At 47.0% G+C, this 26,964-nt stretch overlaps 1 protein-coding gene across 2 annotated transcripts in view; it reads right to left on the reverse strand.

Moving 5' to 3' along the window:
• KCNH1 (potassium voltage-gated channel subfamily H member 1) overlaps positions 1-26,964 on the reverse strand; it is a gene marked incomplete at both ends in the record, with an annotated part of 282,586 nt that overhangs the window by 159,454 nt on the left and 96,168 nt on the right. For both annotated transcript variants that reach the window (XM_080908290.1, XM_080908289.1), the window contains one exon: positions 2,146-2,575. In XM_080908290.1, the coding sequence (XP_080764416.1) occupies positions 2,146-2,575 (430 nt within the window). The remainder of the gene's footprint in view (positions 1-2,145; positions 2,576-26,964) is intronic.

A 26,964-nucleotide genomic window follows, 5' to 3' on the forward strand; every position in this document is an offset into this window, starting at 1 on the left:
TTGCAAACCCTGACTAGGAACCAGTGCAGTTGAGGCTACAACCCTTCTAGAAGAGAAAAGATCTTAAATCCTTGCCTGAGACGTGAGAAAGCACCCCAAGTTCTAATTAAACTGAAGCAATTATCCACCCACAGATCCTCCTCACGGCTTCCCATGGCCAGGCAATCATCTCCATTAAAACCCATTTTAAAATAAGGAGCAAATGCACCGTCTCCAGCAGCCCCCAGTTCTCACAATCAATTACCCCTTTAGACACATCCACTAAAACACTCGGGAATCTGCCTGCGTCAGGCACGAGGAAGTTACAAGAAGGGGGTGGCAAGCCCACTGTATGATGATGTAGAGCAACAAAGATGACCCCAGAGCTGGAAACTCTTAACAGGTAGGCAGCGTGCCCAGCTGAAGCCTCAGGTTTCTCCAGGTTGGTCAACAAGACATTCACCAATGTCACCTTGAGAAGGAAGCCCTGCTCTGGAGGTTGAGTTCTTGGTGTGATCAGATGCCTCCCTAGAGTGGCCTCTCCTGTGACGTGCTAACACAGTACAGTGGATGCCGTGGAAGCATGAATACAAGCCACTGAGGTTCAGGCAGGTACCCTCCCTACTAAGGTTTCCTGGGATGAAGGGAGGGGTCAGTGTCATCAACCAAAGGCACTTCCTAGACTCTTCTACAGCAACAACGGCACAGTTGTCAGTGGTAAAATGACTCGGGCTTCAGCACTTGCCTCAAGAACTAGGGGTATATTTAGTGCAGAAACAGTATCCCATTAATCTATTTCTCCCTATATCTCTCTATCTGTCTCTGTCTCTCTGTGTGTGTGTGAACATGTGTGTGTGTGTGTGTGTTGGTACTGGCATGTTGTGTATTCAGCATGAGGATTTCTCTACCAAGAGGCAGACAGAAAAAATATCCATCTTGGTTGGGAATAGTCATGTCTCAGATCTACAATCGTAGCACTTGGGTGGGCTGAGACAAGAAGGCTGGCAGGAGTTTGAAGCTGGTCTAGGCCAAAGAGTGGGTTCTAGGTCATCCTGGGCTACATAGGAAGAACTGGAGAAGAAAGTAATGATTCAGGTAGTTCTCCTAGAGAAATAAACTCTTCCCTAGGAAAGCCTGAAAGAAAAAGTAATTGAAACAGAATGTTTCCTTAAACACCAGACTTCACTGGAGCTTTCGCTCTTATACATAGCCACTGTCGTGAGGGCCGAGCTGCGCTGAGCTCCTCTGGCAGACAGTATGAGTTCTCACACCCGGCCAGACTACCTGGATCTAACCTACGTCTAACTAACACACTTCTCAGGACATGTTAGGTGCCAGCTGAGTATGCACATGAGTCTCATCAAGAACAAAGCAAGGAAGGCTGTGGAGAAAAGCGTTGTCTGTCTGTCTTCTCCATGAACGCCTCTCTGTGCAATCGGAAACACTACACTCACTGCTTTAAGATGAAACTGGACACAGGAAGACACCGACAGCTCAGTACTCTTATCAAAATTTTTTTGAAACTGTCTTTCAAACTTTATAAAAATCAGTATCCAGATATCCAGATACACGTAGAGAGCAGACTTGTGAAGGCACCAAAAGTAATAGTTGTCCCTCTCTGCTCCCTTCCTTTCTCCCTTTCTTTCCTCTTCCTCTCTCTCTCCCCTCTTCTCTCTCTCTTCCTCCATCTCTCTCTCCTCTTTTCCCCCACTCTCCTGTACTTCTGCCCTCCCTCTCCTCCTATGAACAGCATCTCATAGACCTAGGCTGGCTTAGAACTTTCTATTTAGCTAACAATGACCTTGGGCTCCAGATTGTCCTGTTCCAGCTCCCTGAATGCCGAGATCACCTCATGCTCCACCAAACACAGTTTGCACAGTGCTGGAGATCGAACCCAGGGCTATGTATGTCAGGCAAGCACTTTACCAATTGAGCTATATCCCCATCCTCTTCACAGTTCTTAAATTTTTTTTCTTAAACTTGTTTCTCATGAGCTGATCTAAGGACCAGGAAGATTATAGCTGGTCATTTTAAGCAATCATTCCTTGATCCTGCTAGTAGAGTAACCCTGTACCACCTTCAGCCTGCAATAGGCCAGGCCATTGATCAAGATAACCTTGAGTTCCTGATTGTCCTATCCCACCTCACCCCGAGTGCAGTACTCACAGCCAATCATCATGATGGCCACTGCGAAGATCTTCTCGATGTCTGTGGATGGGGCAATGTTACCAAAGCCCACACTGGTGAGACTCGTCATGGTGAAGTACAGCGAGGAGATGTACACAGAGTTCTTGCTTGGCCCTCCTTCCCACTTCCCCGAACCAGACCCATTAAACTGGTATGGAGTGCCGATGTCCAATGCCAGTTGGTAGAGCCAGCTGTTGTTGCGGATGGTCTTGGTGTCTTCATCAAAGATCTCATAGTCCCCAATGCTGTACCAGATGCAGGCCATCCAGTGGGCAGCCAGCCCGAACACGCACACCAACAGGACCAGTACCGCAGCGCCATACTCGATGTAATGGTCCAGCTTACGGGCTACTCGTCCGAGACGGAGCAGCCGCACAACCTTCAGAGAACTGAACAGGCTGCTGATGCCCTGGAAGGGGATGGACACAGAATCAGAGAGAAAGAACAAAGCTAAAGCCCCGCCCCTCGGCCCAAACATTGCCATTGGGTTAAGCATTGTGTATGCTTCCATGACATGCAATATTATACAACCCTTTGAAAAAGTTAAAATTAGAATGCTTTTTGAAAAATTTGTTGTTTATTTTAGTTTTATGTGTATGAGTGTTTTAGCTGCAGTTACGTATGTGCACCATGTATTTTCCTGGTGCCTGTAGAAGCCAGAGGGGAGTGTCAGGTGCCCTGGAATTAGAGTTAGAGGCACTGCCAAGTGCATGCTGGGAACCAGACCTGCATCCCCTATAAGAGCAATAAAAGTTTTTAACTGCTCAGTCACCTCTCCAGTCCTTCAAAATCAGAACTCTGATTCCAAGGTATATGGAATAGAGATTTCTGTTTAGTGTTTTATGATTTGCTTGAAAGTTAAACAAAACAAGGAGAGTTATTACACATGAAAACAATAAATATATATATATTTCCACACCATTAGTTATTTTAAGAAAACTTTCAAGGGTTGTATAATATTTCATATTATGTAATATGAAATATTTGAATTGTAGCATATTTATTTCATGTGGCAATGAATTATGTAACCGCGCTACATTGCACATAAACAAATAAATATGTGTGTATTAGAAAGCAATCAGGAACCACAGGCTGTTTTTGTTCTATTTTTGCCTATATTGTTATAAATGTATATTTACCTAATTTCTGTCATTATCATCACTTTGATTGTTAAGGAAAAACATTTGCAATTAGAGTTCATTGAGATGCAGAGCACGGTGGCACACACCACCTCGTGTGGACGCCTAACTTGAATTTCCAGTCCCAGGAAGACAGTAAACAGCAGGACAAATAAACGGTGTCAAAGCCACAGGACCTTCGACAGATGTGGTTTCTTATCTATTAATGAAGCTCAGCAGCAGCATGGAAGTTCCCAGGGCCCCCCTCCCTCTGCTGTGATCGGCCCTGCCACACAGAGTAGACACAGCCCCTCATACTTAGATGCAGTCAGTGGATAGGGCAAGGGGAGATCTCTCTCCACAGGGGTCTCCCTCTCTCTGCACCCTAACTGAGGGTAACCAGCTTCCAGTTACAGAGTGAACAGCCAGAAAGGAGATTATTTTGGGAGGCAAAGGAGTCTTTGGAATGAGTCAGAAATCAAACACCATGTACGCAGCCACCCACGTGCCACCTCCTCCTGAAGGCCCCAGTTCAGAGAAAAGCGTGCTTTCCAGGGTAAAGCTGCCCTCTCATTTTTTCCTAGTTCATATAGAGCTCAAAACAACACTAGGTTGCCCAGAAAGCCCCTAAAGGTGGTCTACCTCTCCTTGGCCCTTCCCTCTAACTGTCCCATGCCTCCACCTCCACCACGGGCACCCTCCAGGTCACCAGCACCCGAACTACCTTTATCTCTCGCCTTCCACATCCCTGTTCCTTACTCTTCCACCACAATGGCCACCTTAATACATTCACCCACCTCTCAGAGGCCAAGCAGCCCTCTAGCTATACTCCCAATGGCCACAGGGTAGGTAGATCCATGTGGCGTCTTCTCGACCTGTCTTCTCAGCCCAGATGGTCAGGCCATCTGGTAATCTAATCATCCCTCTGCTTGTCACCGACTCCACCATGGGGCTTCCGTGATGACCGTAAGTCAGACCACATCCCTAACTCCTCCACAAGTCAACAGTTCTCTGTGTCCATTACCACTAGACACGATTTCCTGTGATAAGGTCCTCACTTCCAAAACGTCACCAGGAAGAACATCTTCCCGAATATAAGAGTCAACCTGTCATGCAAGTTAGAAGCAAGTGGGTTGAACAGTGTCAGCCCCCATGTTGGAATCCAGGGGCAAGTATAGCACACAGCACATGCTCAGAAGGAGTCTGAGGTCAGGACATGCTTTCTCCTCCTTTCTCTAAGGAGGGTCTGGAACTTCACCGCCGTGTCTCTGCACAGCGGTGTGTCATTGCTCAGAGATTGTGCGAATTCCCTTTTATTACATTAGCAGCTGGAATCCTGGCAATGTTAGTTCGGCTCCCCCACTTCCCTACTTTCCCGGAGCTTAGTTCATGGGATAAATGAAACGGAACACTCCAACCTTCTTTTTCATTTGAGTACATTAAAAGGTGGCAGGACCACATGCTAAGGAGCCAGGCTTTTCCAGAGACTCCTCACAGCATAAAACCATCTCTCTTTGCAAGTTCCCTGGATGCTTTGTGGAATCTTGACATTAGGAGGAGCTGGGAGTCTCCAGGTGGGTTGATAAGAACAGAGCAGCAAGAATAGACGCTCCTGGGCTCATCCTGGAGGGAAGGCAGACTCTGGAAATCTCCGTGGCTCCTCTGTGATATCACTGATGAATGCTGATTGTCCATCACTGCGCAAGTTTTCCAGATTTACTTAAATGAGCAGCCCAAACAAACCATCTATTAGATTTGTCTTACTTCACCTTGTGCAAGTATATGTGTGTTTGTGTGTGTGTGTGAGAGAGAAAGTGTGTGTGTGTGTGTGTGTGTGTGTGTGTGTGTATGAGAAGGAGAGAGAGAGAGAAAGTGTGTGTATGTGTGTGTGAGAGAGTGTGTATGTGAGTGTGTGAGTTTATGTGTGTGAGTGTATATGTGTGTAAGAGAGTAAGTATGTGTGTGTATTTGTGCATGTATGTGTATATGTGTATGTGAGTGTGTATGTAAAAGAGTATATGTGTCTGTGAATGTATGTGTGTATGAGTGTGTATGTGAGAGAAAGTGTGTTTGAGTATGTGTGTGTGAGTGTGTGTGTGTGTGTGTGTGTGTGTGTGTGTGTGTGTATGTGCTCTTCATGTAAGTGCTGGGATCCAAAGTCAAAGCCTTGTTTGTGTGGAAATCTTTCTTACCCACTGAGCCATCTCTCCAGCCCCCTGGCTTCTCATCTAACAAGACAAACCAACTGTCTCTTCTATAATTTTTTTCCTATCATAGCTATAGACACTAAACTCAACAGCATAGTATTGAATTCCCCCCCCCCCCATAATTCCACCAGACTCCCACATCTGCTTGGGAACACGATGGCAGCCATGGCAAATTAGAAATTTAAAAAAAAAAATCATTTTTATCATCTTCTACCCTCACTGCTAGAGGCCCCTCACCTGCACCCTTCTCCTTCTCGTATACCTTCATGTGCTGAGGTCTTGGGCCTGCATCTCAATGGACTGTGCCTGCCTGGTACCTGCTCACCGGCTTTCTATCAGCACTGGCCTTCCTCTTTATTCTCCCTACACTCCGAAGTTAAGGACAGAGTTCCATACTTGCATCTTTCCAAACAAGAGTGACTCAGCACTCAAAACAATAACTACCGCCTCCCCCAGGGGACTGCCCCCCCATGACATTCCAATCATTCTTCTAACAGGTTTGAGGGGTGGGAGGAGCTTCAGGCAGAGCAGGGTGGTCCTGTCAGTGCCCTACCCCCACCTTCCTTTAACTTTTTATAATCAGATGGAATCTCACCACACTGTCCAGGCTGGCCTTGGATATTCTGCAGGTGAGAGAAGCCTACAGCTTAGAATCCTTCTGCCTCAGTCCCCAAGTAGATAGGATTCGAGGTCTGTACCACACCAAGCTTAACAAATGTTTATGGAGTTCCTACTTATAACTCGAGCACTGGAGACAGACCAGTGACAAACCAGACCCAGACCTTCACCCTCCTAGAATTTTTAAGAGCTGCCACATGATGGTATGCTAACAGAGCAGGCACAGTGTAAGCAGAGAAGTAGCAGGAAGGCGGCCAGCCAGCCAATGTCACTCAGGAGACAGTGGCATCAAGGAAAGGGCCAGGGGAGACAGGGTGTAAGCCATGAGGTCTAAGAAGAACTAGTTCCAGGCAGCAATAAAGGCAAAGCACCCTGGGGTGTGAAGGGCATGTCACACTCTGTTGCTCTGCTGGAGACTGACATGCCCTTGGGTCTGGAAGGGCAGTGCCAGTGAGAGACGTGATTCCTTACATTAGCCCTCCGGGTGCTGAGGACATCACCGGGTTCCTGAGACATTCCAAGTTCATCATAGACCTACTCTTCTGATGAACATGTGAATGTATGAAGTAGTGACCAGCACATGGACTCCACCTTCAATCTCCTCCCTTCAGAGTGCAGGCGTCCTCACAGATGCTCTGTGGTGATCCCGAACCTAGTGGTCTGCTAAAAGGACTGTGATCCTGATGTGGGAGGGAGTGATGTTCAGAGATAGAGGATGTCTCAAGGACCCATCTGGGTGTGTCTGAGTGTTTACAGAGGAGATGGGCATGTGGGCCAGTGAACTGAGTGACAGAGGACACCTGTGACCTGCTCAAACACCTGTGACCTGCTCAGAACCTGTGACTTGCTCAGACACCTGTGACCTGCTCAGACACCTGTGACCTGCTCAGACACCTGTGACCTGCTCAGACACCTGTGACCTGCTCAGACACCTGTGACCTGCTCAGACACCTGTGACCTGCTCAGATACCTGTGACCTGCTCAGACACCTGTGTCCTGCTCAAACACCTGTGACCTGCTCAGACACCTGTGACCTGCTCAGACACCTGTGACCTGCTCAGAACCTATGACCTGTGACCTGCTCAGATACCTGTGACCTGCTCAGATACCTGTGACCTGCTCAGACACCTGTGACATGCTCAGAACCTATGACCTGTGACCTGCTCAGATACCTGTGACCTGCTCAGACACCTGTGACATGCTCAGAACCTATGACCTGTGACCTGCTCAGATACCTGTGACCTGCTCAGATACCTGTGACCTGCTCAGACACCTATGACCTGCTCAGACACCTGCGACCTGTTCAGACCTGGGCAGCACCAACCAAAGGACTAAGCACCTAAATGAATAATTAAAAAAAAAAATCAAACAGAAAGAAAGGAAGGCAACTCCCTTCCCTCTAGCAGCTCCTTCCCAAGACGGTGTGCTGTCTGATGCCACTTTAACCTTTGATTCTAATTTGTACTTGGGCCATGGGTGGAGGTCCCTCAAGCCTTTGGTCTCAGGCTGAGGAAGTTGAGGTTATACCTTGGGTTTCTCAGGCTTCTGACCTCTAGGATGAAGTCACACATCAGCTTTCATGGTTCTGCAGCTGCTAGGCAGCCACCGCTATGAACCTGCTCAGCCTCTGTGACCATGTGGGTCAGCTTGATGTAACCCATCCTCGTGTGTGTGTGTGTGTGTGTGTGTGTGTGTGTGTGTGTGTGTGTGTGTGTGTTTGCCTGTATCTATATTTACATACATACACAACATTTCCACTAGAGGTCTCTTTCCCCCCCAAACCTCTTACTCTCATCTCATGTAACAAAGACTGGCCTTGAACTCATGAACTTCTGATCCTCCTCCTGCCCCTACTATCCAAGTGCTGGATACAGGGCATACTTCAGCACAGCCATTTATTGGACTCTGGCAATGAGACCTAAGACCTCACACATGCTATGAGCAGCCCCCACTGGCTCTCCTCTGGGGAAGCCTGCCAAATATAAAGATTCACTAGTTTATTAAGAAAAACTGCCTATGTGTTGTCTTTAAAAAAAAAAAAAATGACTTTAAGAATGTTCCATACTCTGAGAACTCAACCATTTCTGTTGATGATGGGGTAAATTGGTTTTACCAGGTTTCATTGGAAGTTGCTCTCTGGAGCTGAAATTTAATTTGCCTCCCCTTACTCATTTCAACATTGTACTTCGGCCATGTTTAATTCAATCCAGTGGTTATTTTCTGAAACCTGGGAAAAAAGACACATCCTGAACTGAGAAATTATAGAAAAACAGGACACCCTAATCCCCTGCCCTCACACTGCCTGAGATCAAAGCCCAGAGCCAACAGAAGGTAAGCTACATGGGGGGCAAACCATATCTGTGGTCCAGTCAGCAGGAGGCACAGGCTGTGCTCGTGCATGGGGGGACTACTCCCGCCTCATGTAGCAGGTCAGCTGATCAGACTCAGGGAAAGGATGTGGTTACTGAGCCCAAGGGGAGCGTTTTAATCAAAAATGAGATTGCCTGCACCCTTCTATTTGTTTCATCTACTAATGTCATCCAAAAGGCGCATCTGCAGTGGCTGTAGAAAACAGTCATTGGAGGAAGTTTAGAAATCACTGCAAAGACCACAGACGTCCCTTGTGCTTACTCAGAGGCATGAAGCAAACTGTGCTCCCTCATAGATCTACACCACTGAGCTTCCCCTTCTGGAGATACTGGAAATAAACTTTTGGTTGTTGACCAAAGTAAAATAAAATTAATTAAATAAATAAATCCAAAGGAGATAAGACAGAAAGTCTGCTTTTATCAAGTAACAGGTCCATTGCTTGGAATACTAAATTCAGTTTTCTGCTTCCACAAAAGAGAAAAAAATCCAAGTGCCCTAGAACGTTTTCTCTCCCTCATCTCAAAGAAAGCAGTGCAGCCACCCTGTACCCTGAAGCCTGGACCCTACAGTTTTCATTTTCTTTGGCCTAATTTGATTTAAATCTTGGGGGTAACACAGGTCAGAGTCTGGTGTGGGTGAAAAGCCAAGTGAGTTTCCTAAGATGTCGCCAGGACTGTGACCACAGGAGAACACTGGTCCCTTATCACGGTCCTGGATCTTTATGCGCAAAATGGTCCTGCAGTTAGAAAAGCATCCTTCTAGGAAGCAGCAGAGAGGCCTGGACCATTCCCTACATGGTCTCTTTAGATCTAAAAGTCTCACACATGCCCTGTCTGAACATAAGCCAGTCTCATCCTGACCAAAGTTCAAGGTGCAGGCAGAAAGGATGGAGCCCCCAATCTGGTGGTATCTTGCCAAACACCAGGAATTTGTGGCACAGGTCCCTTAGGGGATGGGTAGTCAAGAGGAGGATTCCAGCAGTGGTTTAGATGGGTGAATGGCTGCCTGAAACGTAAGGCAGGAGTGTGGTACTGCAGTGCAGGTCAGCAGCCTGAGCCCTGGGCTGAGTCTATGAGGGTGAAATGAGATGCTTATGGCATCCTGGCCGAGAGGAAGACACTCTAAGAGACACTGTGTCCCTTCCTTGACTATCAGTCTATTCACGCAATGTCCCCAAGAAACCAGAATTTCCCCATCAGTCTCACAGTGAAGGAAGAAAAACACTGGACAAGGTGCCAGCCTCGGACAGAGCTTGTCCCCCAGGAAAAGGCCTCCATAGGTGCAGCCCTACTCCAGAAAGGCAGGGGACAACAGGAGCTCTCAGGACCCGAGGTTTAGGTAAGAAGGGCCTTCCAACTTTGTGGTTTCTGTTTTGTTCATTCATGGTTTTAATGCTGACTATTCTTCCCTAATACCCTTTAAGATCTCAGAGGCCATTTCTCCCACAGCACTTGGGAATGCTGGGTAAGAACCAGTCTGCCATCACAGGGGAATGCTGGGTAAGAACCAGTCTGCCATCACAGGGGAATGCTGGGTAAGAACCAGTCTGCCATCACAGGGGAATGCTGGGTAAGAACCAGTCTGCCATCACAGGGGAATGCTGGGTAAGAACCAGTCTGCCATCTTCATTCCCTGAAGGAACCAACACATACAGGGTTCCACTCTGCATTCCTCTAACCTCTGTGTATAACTCTCCATGGGGATATTCTGAAGAAAAACGATGGTTCCCTTCAGAGGTTTCTGGGGAAAACAAAACATAGTTCTGAGGTCTCTGGAAGTCAAGCACAAATAGCTGTCATCACTCAGTAGATAGAGTTTCCCTGCCTACTAGGCCCAAGAGACAGTAGGGTCAGACTCGGCTTTCAAAGTGGCTATTACAGAACACTCAAAGGCTCCCCAGAGTTTCAACCTGACCCCAGACGGGGTCATTGCTGCTCAGAGAAGAGATCTGTCCAAATCCAGCAACCATCTAAAACTCTGTTCTCTGCCTCAACTACATACGACCTTTGATGTGGTTCTATCACCACTGCCCTGGCTTTGTCCTTTCCAGAATGTCCTATCCTGGGATCATCTAGCATGTAGCCAGGGACAGCTAAGTCCATTCTTAAGTAACAGCTTTCAAGGTTTCCCTGTGTCTTCTTATGCTTCATAGCTTACTTCTTCTGAGCGTCGGATAACATTCCATTGTCTGTAGGTAGCAGGGTACATCCATTAGTCTCCTAAGGGAAACCCTGCTTTCTTGTAAGGTTTTAGTGATTAGCTAATGAAAGTGCCGCCTGTCACTTCTCACATGGCTCTCAGAACAGTCACGAGGCCACAAGAAAATGTCCCGCAGGATACTTTGCAAGTTGATATGCACTGTCCAGAGCAAGTGCCGGCAGCAGCAACGGGGTCATCCACATGTCTTCTGAGGTCATGACACACTTCTGCATCACGACTGTGTTCATGCCAACTTGACACAGGCTAACCACTTTACACACTTTAAGATAAACTTTAGTGCTAGTGAATGAACTTACAGCCTTACTTAATTGCCCACCTGATAGGTAAACATTCAATCACTGGGCTTCATCCTCAGCCCTGTTTTATTTTGTATCTTGAGACAAAGTCTGACCAAGTTGCTGGGGGAGGTGGGGCTTGAACTTGCTCTACAGGACAGGAAGTCCTTGAGCCTGAAATCCTCCTGCCTCAGCCTCCAAAACAGCTGGAGTAACTGTTGCACCATCAGGCCCAGTTGAACCCACCTTTGAGGGTTGACTCAAGGGCCTTCAGATGTCCACCATCCCCACCCACCAGAGCACAGTTTTCACCCAAGTTGAAACCAGCGCTCCCCAAACACTACCTTCTTCCCTGCCCAGCCCTCAGAGCCTCTAGCACAGGCCTGCACCACCACATATGCCTTCTATTAAAGTATGTACACACTTCTGGGGATAGAATCCAGGGCATGTCCTGGCTCTTTATTTAACCTGTCTGGGCCTCAGTTCCCTTCTTTGTAAAGTGAGAATCAATGATAGTTCCAACTTTTGAGGGGTTGTGGAAGTTAAGAGAGGTCACGCTTAGCCCATGAAGTGCCAGCACACAAAACACACCATTAAGAAGTTTCAGTAGGGCTGGAGAGATGGCTCAGTGGTTAAGAGCATTGACTGCTCTTCCAGAGGTCCTGAGTTCAATTCCCAGCAACACACACACACACACACACACAGAGTTTCAGTTCACCTGGGATGAAGCCTACTTGATTGGAATGGGTGAAGTTTTTTTATATATTCTTGGATTCGGTTTGTGATTTTTTTTTAATTGAGTATTTTTACATAAGTTTCATAATATAAATTGGTCTCAAATTCAAAAAACAAAAAAGTTGTTTTGGTACAACATAAATACTTTTTGTCTTGAATTTGGCAGTCCATGTCTGTAATCCTAATATTTTTGGAAGGTGAAGGCAAGAACTTCAGAAGTTCAAGGTCACCCCCAGCTACATAATGAGTTTGACACCAACAGCCTGGGCTAGAAACTTTAAAAGGAAAAGATAAAAGTTGAGCAGTAGCATGCCCAAGATAATAGAGCAAATGGCCAACCAAGGTGGAGGGCAAAGAGGGTGGCAGGGGATGGGGGGGAATCACCAGGTCACCCAATAGCATCAGGATGAAAACTAAATGTCACTGTCCCCTGTTCCTGCCTTACTGTGTCTCACACTCCTGTCACCGAATGGGTCCTGCTTTTCCAATACTCTGGGGTCTCCTTGCTTGCTCACGAAATGCACAGAGTTCACACCTCATGTTCTCCTCTCACCTTAAAGCTGTTTCTCAAATGTGAATCTTCTCCAAAGAGGCTCTTCTAGAACCATTGTAGCCTAGAAGACCCCGCTGGTCCGTCTGGGGCTCTCAGCGCCTGTGTTTGCATAATCAGGGTGGAGGCTTGCTTTACTGCCTGCCTCCCAGAGTGGGATGCCAACATGCTCATGGGAGCTGTACTGTGGTCATAGCACACAGGGAGGCAACACAGCATCTGTTCGCCTCTTCACAGTTCCCAGATCTCCTTCGCAAGTGTTGGCCCATCCGGCTTCATAAGCTACAGGTAACTTAGAGAAAGCACAGTGCAAAGGTCAGCCCTCACATCCCCTCTAGAAAAGGGCTCAGATCTGGTAGTCTGAGGAAAGGCGTGTGCTTTCTGGGGACTGGCTGAACATGGTTGGTGTCATGGAAACCTGGGGCACCCCTGCTGCCTTGGGAAAGAAGATCTGCCCTTCATGGGGAGAGCCCAGTGGCGGAAACCTTTTCCAGAACCAGAAATCCTTCCCTGCTTGTTTCCCTACCAGACAGACAGTTGCTACACCGCTCCCAGTTTAGAAACTCTAACTGTCCACGAAGACACCCTGTGCCACCTCTGGGCAGCCACAAAAAAGCAGTGTTCCGGTCCCACCTGCCCAGTCTCCATTGGGGTGGGCGTGGGGAGGGGAGGCTCAACATGAGTGACCCCCTTACTCCTCCCTATCCACACCCCCACCTGAGCCATTCGGGGTAATTGGAGTTCTCTTCCCACCAGTCTGCTTGCATCTCACTGATGGTCCCATGCAGTTACTGCCACCTGCTAGGGCAGCTTCTCTCATGCCACACTCTCTACCTGGCCAGCTTGCAGCTCATCCCACCGGCCACAGCTAGCCTGCTCTGAGTGTCGGGCACACCCCGCACTGAACAGATGGGACCCACTTCATCACTCTGACGGCTCTGCTCTGGAGTGACCTTCCATTCACAGTTCAGCCTCACACCACCACACTGCAGGCTCACCGCCACACTGCAGCCTCACCACCACACTGCAGCCTCACCACCACACTGCAGGCTCACCGCCACACTGCAGGCTCACCACCACACTGCAGGCTCACCGCCACACTGCAGCCTCACCACCACACTGCAGGCTCACCACCACACTGCAGGCTCACCGCCACACTGCAGGCTCACCACCACACTGCAGGCTCACCGCCACACTGCAGGCTCACCACTAAAAGGCAAAGCCAAGCCGACACCTGTGCCATCCCTTCAGAAGAATAATAGGCTATGAACCACGCAGCCAGCCAGCCACTCAGATGACATTCTATCCATCAGAAGGGACAACCCAAGGAAAGCCTCCTTGCCTACAAGGGAGGAACTGTTCATTAAAGATTTGCTGGGTGACAACTCGAAGTTGAGAACCAGGATTCTGGTCCCCAGAAACTGTGTAAAATTCTAGGTGGGTATTAGGTCTCAAACCTGAGTCAAATGGCTTCAGAGCTCATTTGCTATATCAGAGCAGACCTGGCTTCCAGGCTCTCCCTGCATTCCTTAGTCCCCACCTGTTACGGGTTGTTACTGCTATACCCCACCCCCTACCCTAAACTTTGCCAGTACAGGGGCTGGGCTGCCCTGAGCGATCTAATTCAGACATTTTGGTTACCCCTCCTTCTAGGCCCTCCTGGCTACTGCACCTGCTTCTTTTCCCTCCCCTTTCTCTCCCCCTCCCCTTCTCCTCATGTCTCTCGGGTCATGGCCACTCTGAACTCTCCCAGATGTTTCTGCCTATGGCTATAAGCTCCCATGTGTCTATAATAAACTTTCCTCCACCTAGGAGCAGCCATACTCCTTCCTCTTTTATTTTTTACTTTTACGTCCTGTGGGTATGCTGGCCTGCCCATGTTTCCAGCCTTAGAACAGGGAGACGGGATCCCTAGAACGTACTAGCTGGTAATAGTCGTATGGGTAAGTTCTAGGTTCGATTGAGAAGCCTTGGCTCAATGAATAAGGCAGGAGAGTGACTGGGGATGATTTTGTGCCATTACGCTCAGGTTTCCATGTGCACATATGTGTACACACTCCCACACATGCAAGAACATTCATACATACCCACACATGCCACATACACACACACAAAGAGGAGAAAAAATGTTAAAGTAAGATGTATTAACTTGTGGAAAGATTATACAGTTATGGTACAATAATACAAAGGAAGGATTAGGGTCAGAAGTCCCGGCTTTGTGCTGCCTCTCGGTGGGGTCCCCTCGCAGGGCTCAGTGGCTGTGTGAGTTGGTGAAATGAGTGCTCTCCTCTCATGTGGGTGGTGGTGATAATGAACCCCGATTATGGTTCTCAAGCATTCTTTCTACAAAGCCCTACACAAACTCAAGCTCATTAGAGTTATAATTATGGTGACTATTACAGAAAAGGGTTTAAGGCTCAGCAAGACACTCTGTACATAAATGTGTACAACAACATAAATCATGTGTGCATTTTAGCTAAAGACTGGAAGGAAGGCTGGGAGCTTTTAGCCTTCGTGGTGGAAGACACTTCACAGCATCTCCACTCAGCCCTTAGAGCCCCAGAGCAACCACAGGCAGAACATAAACAAAGAGATATGCCTCCATCCACACAGCGCTTCCGTTGTAAACACCAAAATGTGAATTTTGTATAGTTTCCTAATATCACAAAGTAGTGTCATTCTTGTTTGAGTTTATTAAACTGCTTAAAGCGTAAAGATCCATTCTTAGCTCCTGTGCTATATAAAACAAGTTCAGACCAGCTTTGGTCTACAGGCCACAGCTAGCTGACCCCTAAGCTAGGAAGAGATGCAGTGCATAATTTCTTAGTGCTTCAGTGTAGTTTGAGTATTTAGACAGAGAGGACGAGATAGCATAAATGTTCCTGGGATTGCTAGAGCCACTAAAAGCCATCCATATTCAGATTCAAGCAGAGTTGGCTGTTCTATATCACACACACACACACACACACACACACACACACACACACACAAATATGCACTGGTACATTCCCTGGTTCTCCTTCCTCCAAAGAGTCTTCCATCACTGACCTCAACGTATAGGTAACCATTAGATTATGCAACTCAATCATAGGGAAGTGAGATTGTTTAACCCATGCCTCCACTATCAGATCCCAGGATGGCTTCTTTGCATACACAGCAAAATCGGGGCTGGTTCAGTGCCTCCTAGAGGCTGAATGAAACACTCCAGCTTGAAAGGTGACACAAGCAACCAGAGAAAAGGGGGGTCCAGAGGCGGGGGCTGGAGGGGATAGAGGAACCTCTGACATGTCAGTACTCTCTGCAGATATGCCACAGTAGATCCACTGCCAATGACGAGATTTATCTGGTCATTATTCTGGACCATTTCAAGCTGCTGCAAAAATAATTTTATTCTGTGCACAAAACCACTTACTATAATGACAGGCCTTAGCAACATTATGAGATAACGTGCTACAGAAATGGTGTGAACCAGCGGTCTGGTTGTGGGCAGGATTTTAAACAAGGAAGAATGGTGGATAGCAACCCAGCCATGTGGAACCTGCTGACGGAATATAGCATGCTTTAAAACCAGAGGCCAGGGAGGAGAGGACCATCAAGCCACAGAAACGCAAGAACAAAAACAGATATATAACTAGGAGTCGCTGCCCCAGCTCTTCACTTGTTCTAGAACCCTTGCAGCCCCGCTAGAGTGCCACCTACTGCTCAGGAGAGAGTAGGTCAGGTATCATCAAGGTAAGACCTGCGTGTGCCATAGCCCAAGAACAGATCCCAGCTACGCAGTATCACTCACCTACACGACAATCTGCATGACGAACACCGGGCTACAAGATCTACGCACATCGCTTTGTCATGGCAACCACTACAGAGTAGGAACCTTTGACCCTTTACTAAAGACATACAAACAACTGGCAAAGCACCTGAAAGACACACATGTGGCATGTGGGTGGTTCTGTATGCAAGAAGCTGAACCCCAGGATTCAAAGCTAAATTTTCACAATGCTTGGCCTCTAGTGGAAGACACAGAAAGCAACCAAACACACACATAGACATACAGAAATACACATACATGGGGGGGGGAGTTAACGAGATACTAACTGAATATAGAAAGTTCTACACAGAATACAAAAGGAATAAATTAAGTAGAGTCGTTCCTTAATAGGGGGAAGGAGGTTTTCTAGAAAGTGCCAACCAACACGTGCATTACAACACGAATATTTCCACAGTGAAATGGCCCAGGCCGGTAGGCCTGTTCTCTGAGGTCTTGGGAGGTTCCCGAGGCAGACCTCTGTACACAGGGGTGCAGAGGGAATGAAGGTGGGGCTGGGAAACCTAGGCACCTCTAATAAAACTAAGAATTTGGGGGAACCTGGGTAGAGCTTGCAAAGTGTCAGCTGCTCCAGCAGCCAAGGTGAAGGAGGAGATATGCTAATGACCCAAGGAACACGTTCTGGGCATCAAAGGCACTTGGAGCTGCAATGTGTGTATTTGGCAGAACAGGACTGAGCCACTGTGTCAGGCTCCTCTGTAGCCCAGCTAGCGGAAGCTATCAATCTATTCACAGCCTGTGGGACGGTGTTTATGAAACCGCCTTGCAGAAACATTTCTTTCTAGTTTCTCTGGTCATGGTTCTGGGGTTTAACAAGATAAGCTTTGCTCGGGAATGGAAAAATACATATCTGCCACAGGATAAAATCCAAGAGATTAATCTTTTTCTATAACACTGTCATGTTCTTATAACACCAAATCCTTACGGTAACAACCGACTATGCATCGTGAATAAGAAGAAATGTTACTCAGGGCAAAGAGCAGAGCTACAGTCCCTCACTAGGAAGAGGACAGCTCCTAGACTGAACTCCCTGCTCTGCATGGCCTCAGTAACAACAGCCCTAGGTACAGCACTGCCCTCTCTCTTACAGCAGACGCCCTTTCCTCCTTGGGTGTAAGTTGCTGCCATTCCTTGTACCATCCCGCTGCCGTCTCTCTCCCACTGACCACTCTCTGCCACTTGCTTAAGGTTTGCAACCTTGAGCATTTACTCCCAAGCATCTTCCCGAGGGGCATTGTTCAGTCATGCTGTGAGTCTGGCCCCGAGGACCTGGTTTTCCTTCTCGTCCCCAGATCTTTACTACCGTCCCCATCATGTCTCAGGACCTGTCCTTTCACGAGGCTTGTATGGACTCTCAGATCTCTAACCTCACATGCTTCATTCCAGCTCCAGGAGCCCTGGACACTCATGAATGCACACCGCATATTCCCTTTTCCATAGGCCCCTAACATGAATAATGTGAGTTCTATCCATAAATCCCCGCCTACCTGTCGAAACACGCAGTGTGCAGAGATCTCAGTATGTGCCAGTCCTGACTCTGGCATTAGAAACAAGGAACATTAAAACCGGCTACCTTTTTTTCTTTCCTGTAACTTTAAGTTTTTCTCTTTATTTGAAATAAAAGACAGATATAAACATAATATTCAAAGTCACATAGAAGGCTTAGTACAGATACCAGGCCTCCATAAAGCAGGTATTGCTGGGCACAGAATATCCCATATCAAAGTCTGAATGTGAAGCAAAGCTTTAGAAAAGGCATTGATTCTTAGGATACCTTTCACAGCCCCATGCCAAGAAAGGCAGAGAACATAAAGATTTACCCCAAGCCCTGCATTAGCCAAGCTCAGAGCCCAGAAGTCTGAAATCTCTCTGAGCCATCACTACCTCTTACTCTGACCAAGCTGTTTGTTTTTGTCTTGAGTCTCAGACTCTCTCTCCATAGCCCAGGCTGCTCTCTTCATGGGGTTTATGGTTCTGAGAGAATGGCAGACACCAAGAGGGATCAGAATAACAGAGATCTGAGCTAGAGCAGAAACTGGAGTTGGCCATTCTACGACCATCATCTCTACCACCCAGGGCATCCATGTTTCTACAGACGACATACAAAAGTCTATTAACGCTGGATTGTCCCATCAACTAAAGATTCATTTCACAGAGGAACCCACCAAGCTTTCTTGCTATGGATGGTTCCTCATTCTAGTCTAGCCTGCAACCGAGGCTTCCACGCAGTCTTGTTTGGGCTGCTTACTTCACAGCTCCCCAGGGAACAATGCATGCTGGCTGTTATGTCTTCCTGTTCGTTACAGGAGGTGGGCAACCACGTAAGCAGCCTAACCCAGCAATGTTTTTACGAGGGCTCTTGCTCGGTCAGTTGGTTTTTGCTACCTCCTTCTTTGATTTACGATCTCAATCTCAAAAGTTGGTCCTATTCTTATCTGACCCAGATAACCAGCATTGTCGAATATTCCCAAATCCAGTCTCCCACCTCTGCAACTGTGCCCACACCTCCACTTGAAGGGTGAGAACGCTGCATCTTGGTGCACCACACTACTTAGTCCTACAGTACTTGCAACATCTCCTTCTCTCCTCTGTGTATAAGCAAGCCTTTCCCTTGGCCCAAGGAACAGACTACAGGAACCCTCATCAAGGACCCCACTTCTCCAACAACTGAGCTGATCCAAGCCCAGCTGTCACCCCCCCCTTCAGCACCACAGACCCCAGGGCTGTTCCTACCACAGGCTATTCCAGATCTGCTGATGGGGGGCTCCAGGTTGAGTCATTGCTATCTCTGAAAGATGTAGTATGTGTTTGCTTTACAAATGTTCCCTGCCCCTGGTGTCTACGACAAACCTCTCTTGCTTTCTCCTGTCTTTCTGGAGATATCTTGAACCCAACCCTCTCCCCTCCCCCATCCCCTGTTGCCACAGCTTCTATATCCTCTTGCACAGATTACTCTAACAACGTGGACTCCTCAACTCAGGGATAACTTCTTCTAATCAGATCTGTATAAAGAATCCCAGACTCGTCTACAATCTTCTCCCCGCACACACTCTCCCAGTGAGTGTCCAAATCCTTTAGAGGGCATTCAAAGCCTTCCCTTCCTCTTACCCTACTGAACCTTGCAGACACCTGCAGTGTCCTTTCTGGCCATGTTTTCTCTCACTTTGGAACTTAAAATTAAGATGTTGCCTCTACCAGGAATGTCCATTAGTGCCAGATAATATATTCTGCTAAATATTATTATCTCATGCTCACATGAGCAGCATTATTTTAAACAGACATGTTCTATGACAACACTGGGCACGGCATACTCCACGGTGCAAGGAGCAGGATACAGCGATTCTGGCTCATCTACCTATGCGTTCTTCCCAGCCTCCTCAGAGGCTCCTAGGTACCTAATTCTTGTTTTACAGAGAAGTATGTTGAGGTATAACAATCACATGTACGCATGAAACCCATCACCTGTGAGGTTTGCTCTCACCCCTCTACAACCTTCTGTCTCAAACAGCCTACACTCACCACCCCTAACTCTGGTAAGACCTCAAGCTGCTTTCTACCGCAATGTGTGACAGAGCTCACATTTTTCTAGAACTTTGGATTAATTGAAATGCACTGCATATGGGTTTTACTCAGTGAAAGTGTTTTATAACTTGTCATGCTGCTAAAGGCACCCGAGAGTTCGCCCTCTTCATGGCTGGAAGAGAGGTAACCTGCTGTAGAAATAAACCACAATTTGCCACAATCTGACCTGGGACTGTGCTGTTACATAAGATCTGATAAAGATGTCATGAGGCCGCATCAGCTTTAAACTATCTGCAGTCTTCTCTCTGGCCAACGGAATCCAGTGGCTGGGTAACAGGTCTGTTTAACCTTTTCAGAAACGTCTGAACTGTTTCAAAAATGGCTGCTGTACCAGACCTTGGCACTAGTGAGCTGAGAGCTCACATCCCTGGCACCCTCCTCCACATGGGCCCTCAGGTCAGTCTTCGAATGCAGCTGCTCTAGCTGGTCTACTCCAGCTGTCCTCAGTGGGACGCCCCTGCTTTAAAACCCTCCCTTCACATCTGGTGATGGGGACACTGTTGCGTGTGTTCATCTGCTATGCTGAATGCTGACTAAATATCGTAGGGTTTTTGCCCTTTTGATTGGTTGGGTATTTGTCTACTTGCTGAGTTGTGAGAGTTCCTTCCAGGTTTTGATTACAAGCCCGTATTCATCACGTGACTTGCACCGCTATGTTCCCATCAGGCCAGTCACCCTCATCACAGAATCTTCTGAGAACAGTGTGGCTTCCCGGATGCTCCCCCATTCCAGGTTCTCCTCTCTGACAATGTCCTTTCCAATGTCCTCAGGATTCCCACAAGTCTCCCAGCATGCTTCTTGCTGTATAGTAAGCCCAGGGCATCAAGTCTGGTTCCAGCATCCTGCACGTGCTGACGAGCTCGTCCCCCTTGCTTCTGGAACATGCAGTGCGCTGGAATGAGGGCTACTGCTGCCCTGTCTGCTGTTGTGGCTGCTGTGTTGTTCCGGACTTAGCTGACCGGTATGTTCCCCACTGTGCGTCTTCTCTGCAGTTCTTTCATGTCTGCTAAGTGAAGCCACAGCAGTTTTAAAGCAGTTCAGTTTTCTCACAGCTCAGATCAGGTATAGTTGGTTGATGTTTAGGTTGCCTTGGATTGGTTTGGAGACAGGGTCTCAATATTCAGGCTGAGCTGGAACTCACAAGGTCCCTGCCTCAGTACCCTCAGTGTTAGGGTTACATATGTGTGACACCTCCCAGCCAAAGCAGAATAATCTCAGTGTTCCCCCAAATCGTGAGGTTTTGCACTAGCTGGTAGGGAGTTGCTTCTGCCTTTGAGAGCTCTAAGTATCTCTCCTAACAGCCTTTTTGGAAAGTCCTTCCTGGCCTCAGATAACTTCTTCTCCATGGTCCTCCAAGTCAGCCTGGTACCCAGACCTTTCTCTGTAGGGCTCTTGCCTTTCTGATGCTTTTGGCTAAGTCACCTGGACACTCACATCACCCACACACAGACACGGATACTTGCTGGAAGGCCCTGCAGTCAGTCAGAAGACTGTAGGCAGCAAGCTGCACTCAGAGGCTGTGTTTCCTTCACTCAAAGGTCAGATCTTCTTCAGTTTGACAGCCAGGAGTGTGAGAAGATGGGTGTGTCTTCTCCCTGTTATTCCATTTTGGGCAGACTCCCAATCCCCCGCTCCCCCGCACCTACCCTCCTCCCATCCAGCTCTCTCCGTCTCTGTCTCTCTCAGTGTGTCTTTGCATAAGTTGCTCTGTTTCTGTCTCTTGTCTGTCTGTCTGTCTCTCCCCCACTCTCTCACACACACCTACTTTTTCATGTGCACACTCAAGCACATATACATACCACACACACACACACACACACACACACACACACTGTCTTTCTGTGTCTCTCTAGATCTCTGTCTCTATCTCTGTCTCTCTCCTCTCTCTGCCTCTCTGTCTCTCTTTGTCTGTCTGTCTCTGTCTTCCACTCTCCCCTCCTCCCCAGCCCATGTTGATCACCACTGAGTCTTCTGAACACAATACACATAGTTTGCACATTTTCCTATCTCTGGACTTGGCTTGAGGAGACATGAGTTTTTACTTAGCTGTGTTGCTGAGGTAACATCCCGCTGGTCCTCTCTGTGTGGTAACAGTCCACCATGTGGCTACTTCATGCTGATGAAGACAGCCTAAGGTTCACTGTGTTTGGCTTATTAGTAGGCATAGTTGTCTGGCCTCTTACTAATATTTTTCAGGACTTCTTAAAGATGTCCTCGTGATACGTGTCCTCCAAGTTTATACGTATGCAAGAACATTTTCCAGGGGACCTGCTTCTTCATTCGCCTCATGCTCTCTTTTCAGAATGAATATTGTTATTTTAATTCCCAATTTTAATGTGGTTACATCAAACTCTTGTGGTTTTCCCCTTTAGAAATTGCCATAGGAAATCGCCAGCATATCTGAAAAACGTGGCACTTTGACATCTTCTAAACTTTAAAGTTTTGACTACCATGTTTGTCAAGAATTCATCTGGCATTTTTCCTTTTGAGAATGGTAAGAGAGAACCATTTTACTGAGTGAGTGCATGCATGTCGGGAAGGCCTGCTGAGTGAGCCTCCCTTTCTCGGTAGCCCGCAATGCTGCCTTTCCCTTTTGGTGTGTCAGGTTTTTGATAGTCCAGGCCAGCCTCAAACTCTCTGCACATCCAAGGATGGCTGTGAGCTCCTGATCCCGTTACTTCCACCTCCCAGGATTGCAGATGTGTACAACCACATCTGGCTGGTGCTGGGGAGGTAACTTGGCTGTCGGAATGCAAAATCCTGGGCTCTGTCCCTAGCACAGCCACCTTCATTCCCTCTAATTGTGTGTGTGTGTCTGTCTGTCTGTCTGTTTCCCATCAGTCCATCCAGGTTTTTATCCTACATCAACGGCACAGTACCCACAAACCAGAACTCCCGTAACTACTAGAGGAAACCTTCCCATATAACTTTTCTTCTTTAGCTTCTTCCTTTTCCAGCCAGTGTTTAGTATGTTTGTTCATTTCCTTGCACTGCGCCACTTAGGACTTTTAGTAAAATCTTGACTTTAAGCAGGGACACTAAACATTACTGTCATCTTCCCAACTCATTTTATAAATGCTTCTAAAATATCCCTTATTAAAATAATGTCTTCAGAGATTTTTGAGTACATATTGTTCTTTATCAAATTAAAGGCACCCTTCAAACTCACTTTGCTAATTTTTTTTAAATTAGGGAGGATATTGACTTTTAATAAAGTGGCTTTTCTGAATTATGAGATAATCATCCAGATTGCCTATGTGCATTTTTACTGTAGTAAATTATATTTCTACATTTTCCTAACATCGAAACCCCCATTTCTTATTGGAACACACCAGCTGGATCCAGATGCCTGACTTTTGTGCTGCAGTATTCCTGACCCCCTTGTTTGGTTACAAATTTCATCGGTTTGCCTTCAGCAGCAGCTAACCTGTGTACTTTGGCTTTTGAGTTAACTGGACTTAAAGCATGGCTTTATACTGTGCCTTCTTTCTTTAATCCCTGAAAAAGTTCAAATAATACCACAGAGATGCTATGCTGGCCACTGGGGAAATAAAGTTACCAACCAGGATCATCCAGCAGTGAACACTGCAAAATCCACCCAGTAAAGATGAGTCTTTGAGGCAATGCTGGCATGACCATTAATGAGTAACTATATGAGGTAACCAAATGGTGTAACCATATGGGATAACTATATGAGGTAACTGAATGGGGTAACCATATAGGGTAGCCTTAGGGGGTAACCATATGGGGTAACCAAATGGGATAACCAAATGGGATAACCAAATGGGATAACCAAATGGGGTTACCAAATGCCTTTGTGAGGCCAAGGCTGAAATAAATACCTCACAGGTTGAATGAAATAAGACCAAAATGGAAAACATACTTTGCAGGATAAGAGTTCTGTTTATAGTTAAAACAATTTCCTTCCATGTTAAGAGCTAGCTGTGAGGTAAGTCTATTTGAACTGCGTCAGGTTCCTCATAATTAAGGCCTCTATTTGCAATCAAGAGTAAGATCCCTGTCCCTGATGATGCGTGTCCTTGCCTTTGTTCCTTCCCGTTCATTGTATCCTTTTAACAATGAACAATTATCAATTCTCTCGCCCATGGTGAACACCTTATCTTTAGGAGAGAACTTGGGCTGGCTGACCAGCCTAGAGTGCACTCAAATACAGCTTGCTTTATTTTGAACTCACTCCTTCTCAGGACTAACACTTTCTGACTGGATCCAAGTCTTGCTCCACAGTAGGGAATTCATGCCTGGTAGTGGAAACCAGACCAAAAACCCATGGCTTAGGAAGTTGTGTGCCTTGCTAGTGGGCTACGACCTCTTATTATTGTTCAGCTAAATGGACATCATCAAACTGCCTTCTAAATACTTATTTATGTTTATACTCACAGTTCTGCCAGAGAAACTTTTTTTATAGTGCATATCAGTTTAATGTAGAGGCTCATGACTGGTCAAAACACTGAGAATATGGGACTGTGAGTACTCAGCCCTAAGTGGGACATTTGACTCTCTCCCCCACCCCCATCCTCCCCTCTCTCCCTCCCTCCCTCCCTCTCTCTCTCTCTCTCTTACACACACACACACACACACACACACACACACAAAGAGAGAGATGGAGGGAGGGAAGGGAGAGGGAGAGAAAGAGAAAGGGGGAAGATGGGGAGGAGAGGAGGAGAGAGAGGGGGAGTGTGGGAGAAGAAGAGGGAGGGAGAAAAGACAGAGAAGAAGGGGGAAAGGAAGAGTAGAAAGGGAGGGAGGGGGAAGATAAAGAGGGAGGGAGAGGGGAGAGCAGGAGGGGGAGGGGGAAGGGGAGTGGGGAGGAAAGGAGGAGGGAGAGTGAAACCTTGCAGAAGAGAGGACAGAAAGAACATAAGATAAGAACGAAGATATGGGGCACATGTAAACGCTGCCTTCTGGGTGTGATGTGGCCCCAGCAACCATGACTTGCTGCAGCTATGGTGTCCCGGACAAGATCAAGTCAACAAGATCAGCCAACATTCCAGCAGGTGATACTAATTTGACTCCGTCCTCCATCCGGAGGGGAAAGGAGAAGAAGGTATGGAAGGGAGTAGGCTGTGTTGGAGGGATGTCTAGAAGGAGCTAGGGGTAGACAGGATCAAGATATCCTGTATACATGTATCAAACTGTTAAAGAATAAATGAAGCAGATTTTAAAGACACAACCCAGTTATAAATGTATGTATTGTAAGTGCGGTAACTCTGTGATGACCTGGTGCCCACATTTTATTAGAAACACGTTGACCATGACTGTGACCACTTCCGGACCCTTTGGATTGGGGCTTTCTCTCATCGTAGGTGTTGAGCCTCTTGATCATCCCTCTGGTCTTCTGCTCCTCTTTGTCTCTTATGGTCTAAGCCACTGCCTCAGTCTTCTCTGTGGTGTTAGTCCCGCTCTTTTCCTAGAACAAGTTAATTGAGATCTTGTCTATCTGGAGAGCAAGTGTCCTCTCTTTAAGGATGTCTGCAGCTTTAACTGCCTTGCTTTCCAGCCAAAGGCTTATTTCACTATTCAAAGTCTTCATTCTCTGCTAAACAGAAGCATTTAAGATTTTACAAGTCGTCGACTCAACAGCTTGCTTCCATGAGGTTTGACTTGTGGTATTTTTCCTTATGTTCCGTGTCTCAGCCTTTTCTGACAGCCATTATTTATTCTTCTGTGACCCGTGTGTTCCTTACAGCATTGTGTGCTCAGACCAGCTCTAGGGAGCAGTTGTTAAGTTTTCAGAGATATTCGGAGCCGATTGTTAAACAAGAAGTAATAATAAAGCTTCAAATGGGCCTTGTCCAAATCGAAAGTAGTAATTACCAAAGCACATTACTTTCTATTGCGTTCCAGGCTGGGGTCATCCATGCTCAAGGTTGTTCCCGTCTGTGTCTGGTGCTCAGCTTACATAACCCTGTTTGTGGGCTTCCCCGCTGGTGTTCAAGGGAAGCCCTGTGGGGAGCCTAGGGTCAACTATGGGACAAGTAGCTATACTTTGGAGTTAGAAAATTCTGGAAATCAGGGTAGGGTTTTTTTTCCCTCTCTTGGAGAGCCAGTTTTTTTTTTCCTTTCTATGATAGATTTCATGATTTGAAAGAGCTTATAAAATGCTGCACATTTTTGACAGAATTCGCGTGCATCTAATTCATCAGCGAGCACTCGGGACCCTCTGAGGTTCAAGAGAAGGTACTGAAAACTTAACTTGGGTGTAGGGCCATGACCTTGCAGGCACAAACGGCTATTTATGCGTTGGTGGTGGTTCATTCTTCCAAACCAGCCTCAGAGCAGATCTCACCCACCCTCTTGTCTACTTATTTTTCCCAAAACACCACCCACAAGTTCTAATAATAACAGTGAGTTGTATTTCGTGGATTACAAAGCAGTTTCTCATACACGGCAGCTCTTAATCCTCACACAGACCCACCCATGCAGATGGTATCTTTAAGAGCCTCTGGGCCTGAGGTCTGGGGTCCATGCGTTTACTCTTAGCTCTCGCTTGCTAGTTTGATATTGTCCGATTGTCCTGCTCCTCCTCTGAGATCCAACCTGGGGAGTTTGTACCTTTCTATCGATTCTGTCTCAGGTGGAAGCCTTGGTACCCAGTAATGACTTTAGCTGCCCTTGAGTTACCTTTCGGATGATTTATTTATGCACTGGGAGAAAAAGAAAAGATGAAATCCTGCTTTTAACAAAGAAGCTGTCAAAATCAGCAAGCCGGTTTGTTTTCTGATGAAGACAATTTCTTGTAAGAAGTAGAAAAATGAGAGATTGATTTTTAAAATTCATTTCTCACTGCAGGAGAAAATTATCATTAGGGTGACAATCATTTCAGTTACAGAACTCTGGCTTGCCTCGCTGGCTGGGTGGGGCCTGTGTATGCAGGGTAAGTGTGTGTTCAAGTCGAAAAGGGCCAGAATACGCACACAGCAACAGTGAGTCAGGGGCTCATCCACACAACGGGAAAATTCTCACCTGAAATCTTAGAAAAAGCCTCTCCAAGCCCTTTCTTCAGCCTGTGGCTCAGTGTGAGGGATACAGACTCATCCTGCTTTAACTAACTTTCCTGTCAGTACCAAGTGGGGCAAACACAGCTGCCTAGCTGCTTCCTCCTACATATCCTTCTGCCCTTTGACCTCTAGTTCCCAGAATGCACTCTGCCTGTGCTCAGAGTTCTCAAGGGCGCCCCTACTCTGCTTCTCCATTCTCTAGCAGATCTGTGTGATTCTCCTGTCTACCCTTTAGGCTGCCTGCTCTCTAGACTTCTACACAGTAATTCATTATAAAG

This window comes from Micromys minutus (genome assembly GCF_963924665.1).
Source record: "Micromys minutus genome assembly, chromosome: 1".
Taxonomy (NCBI): Eukaryota; Metazoa; Chordata; class Mammalia; order Rodentia; family Muridae; genus Micromys; species Micromys minutus.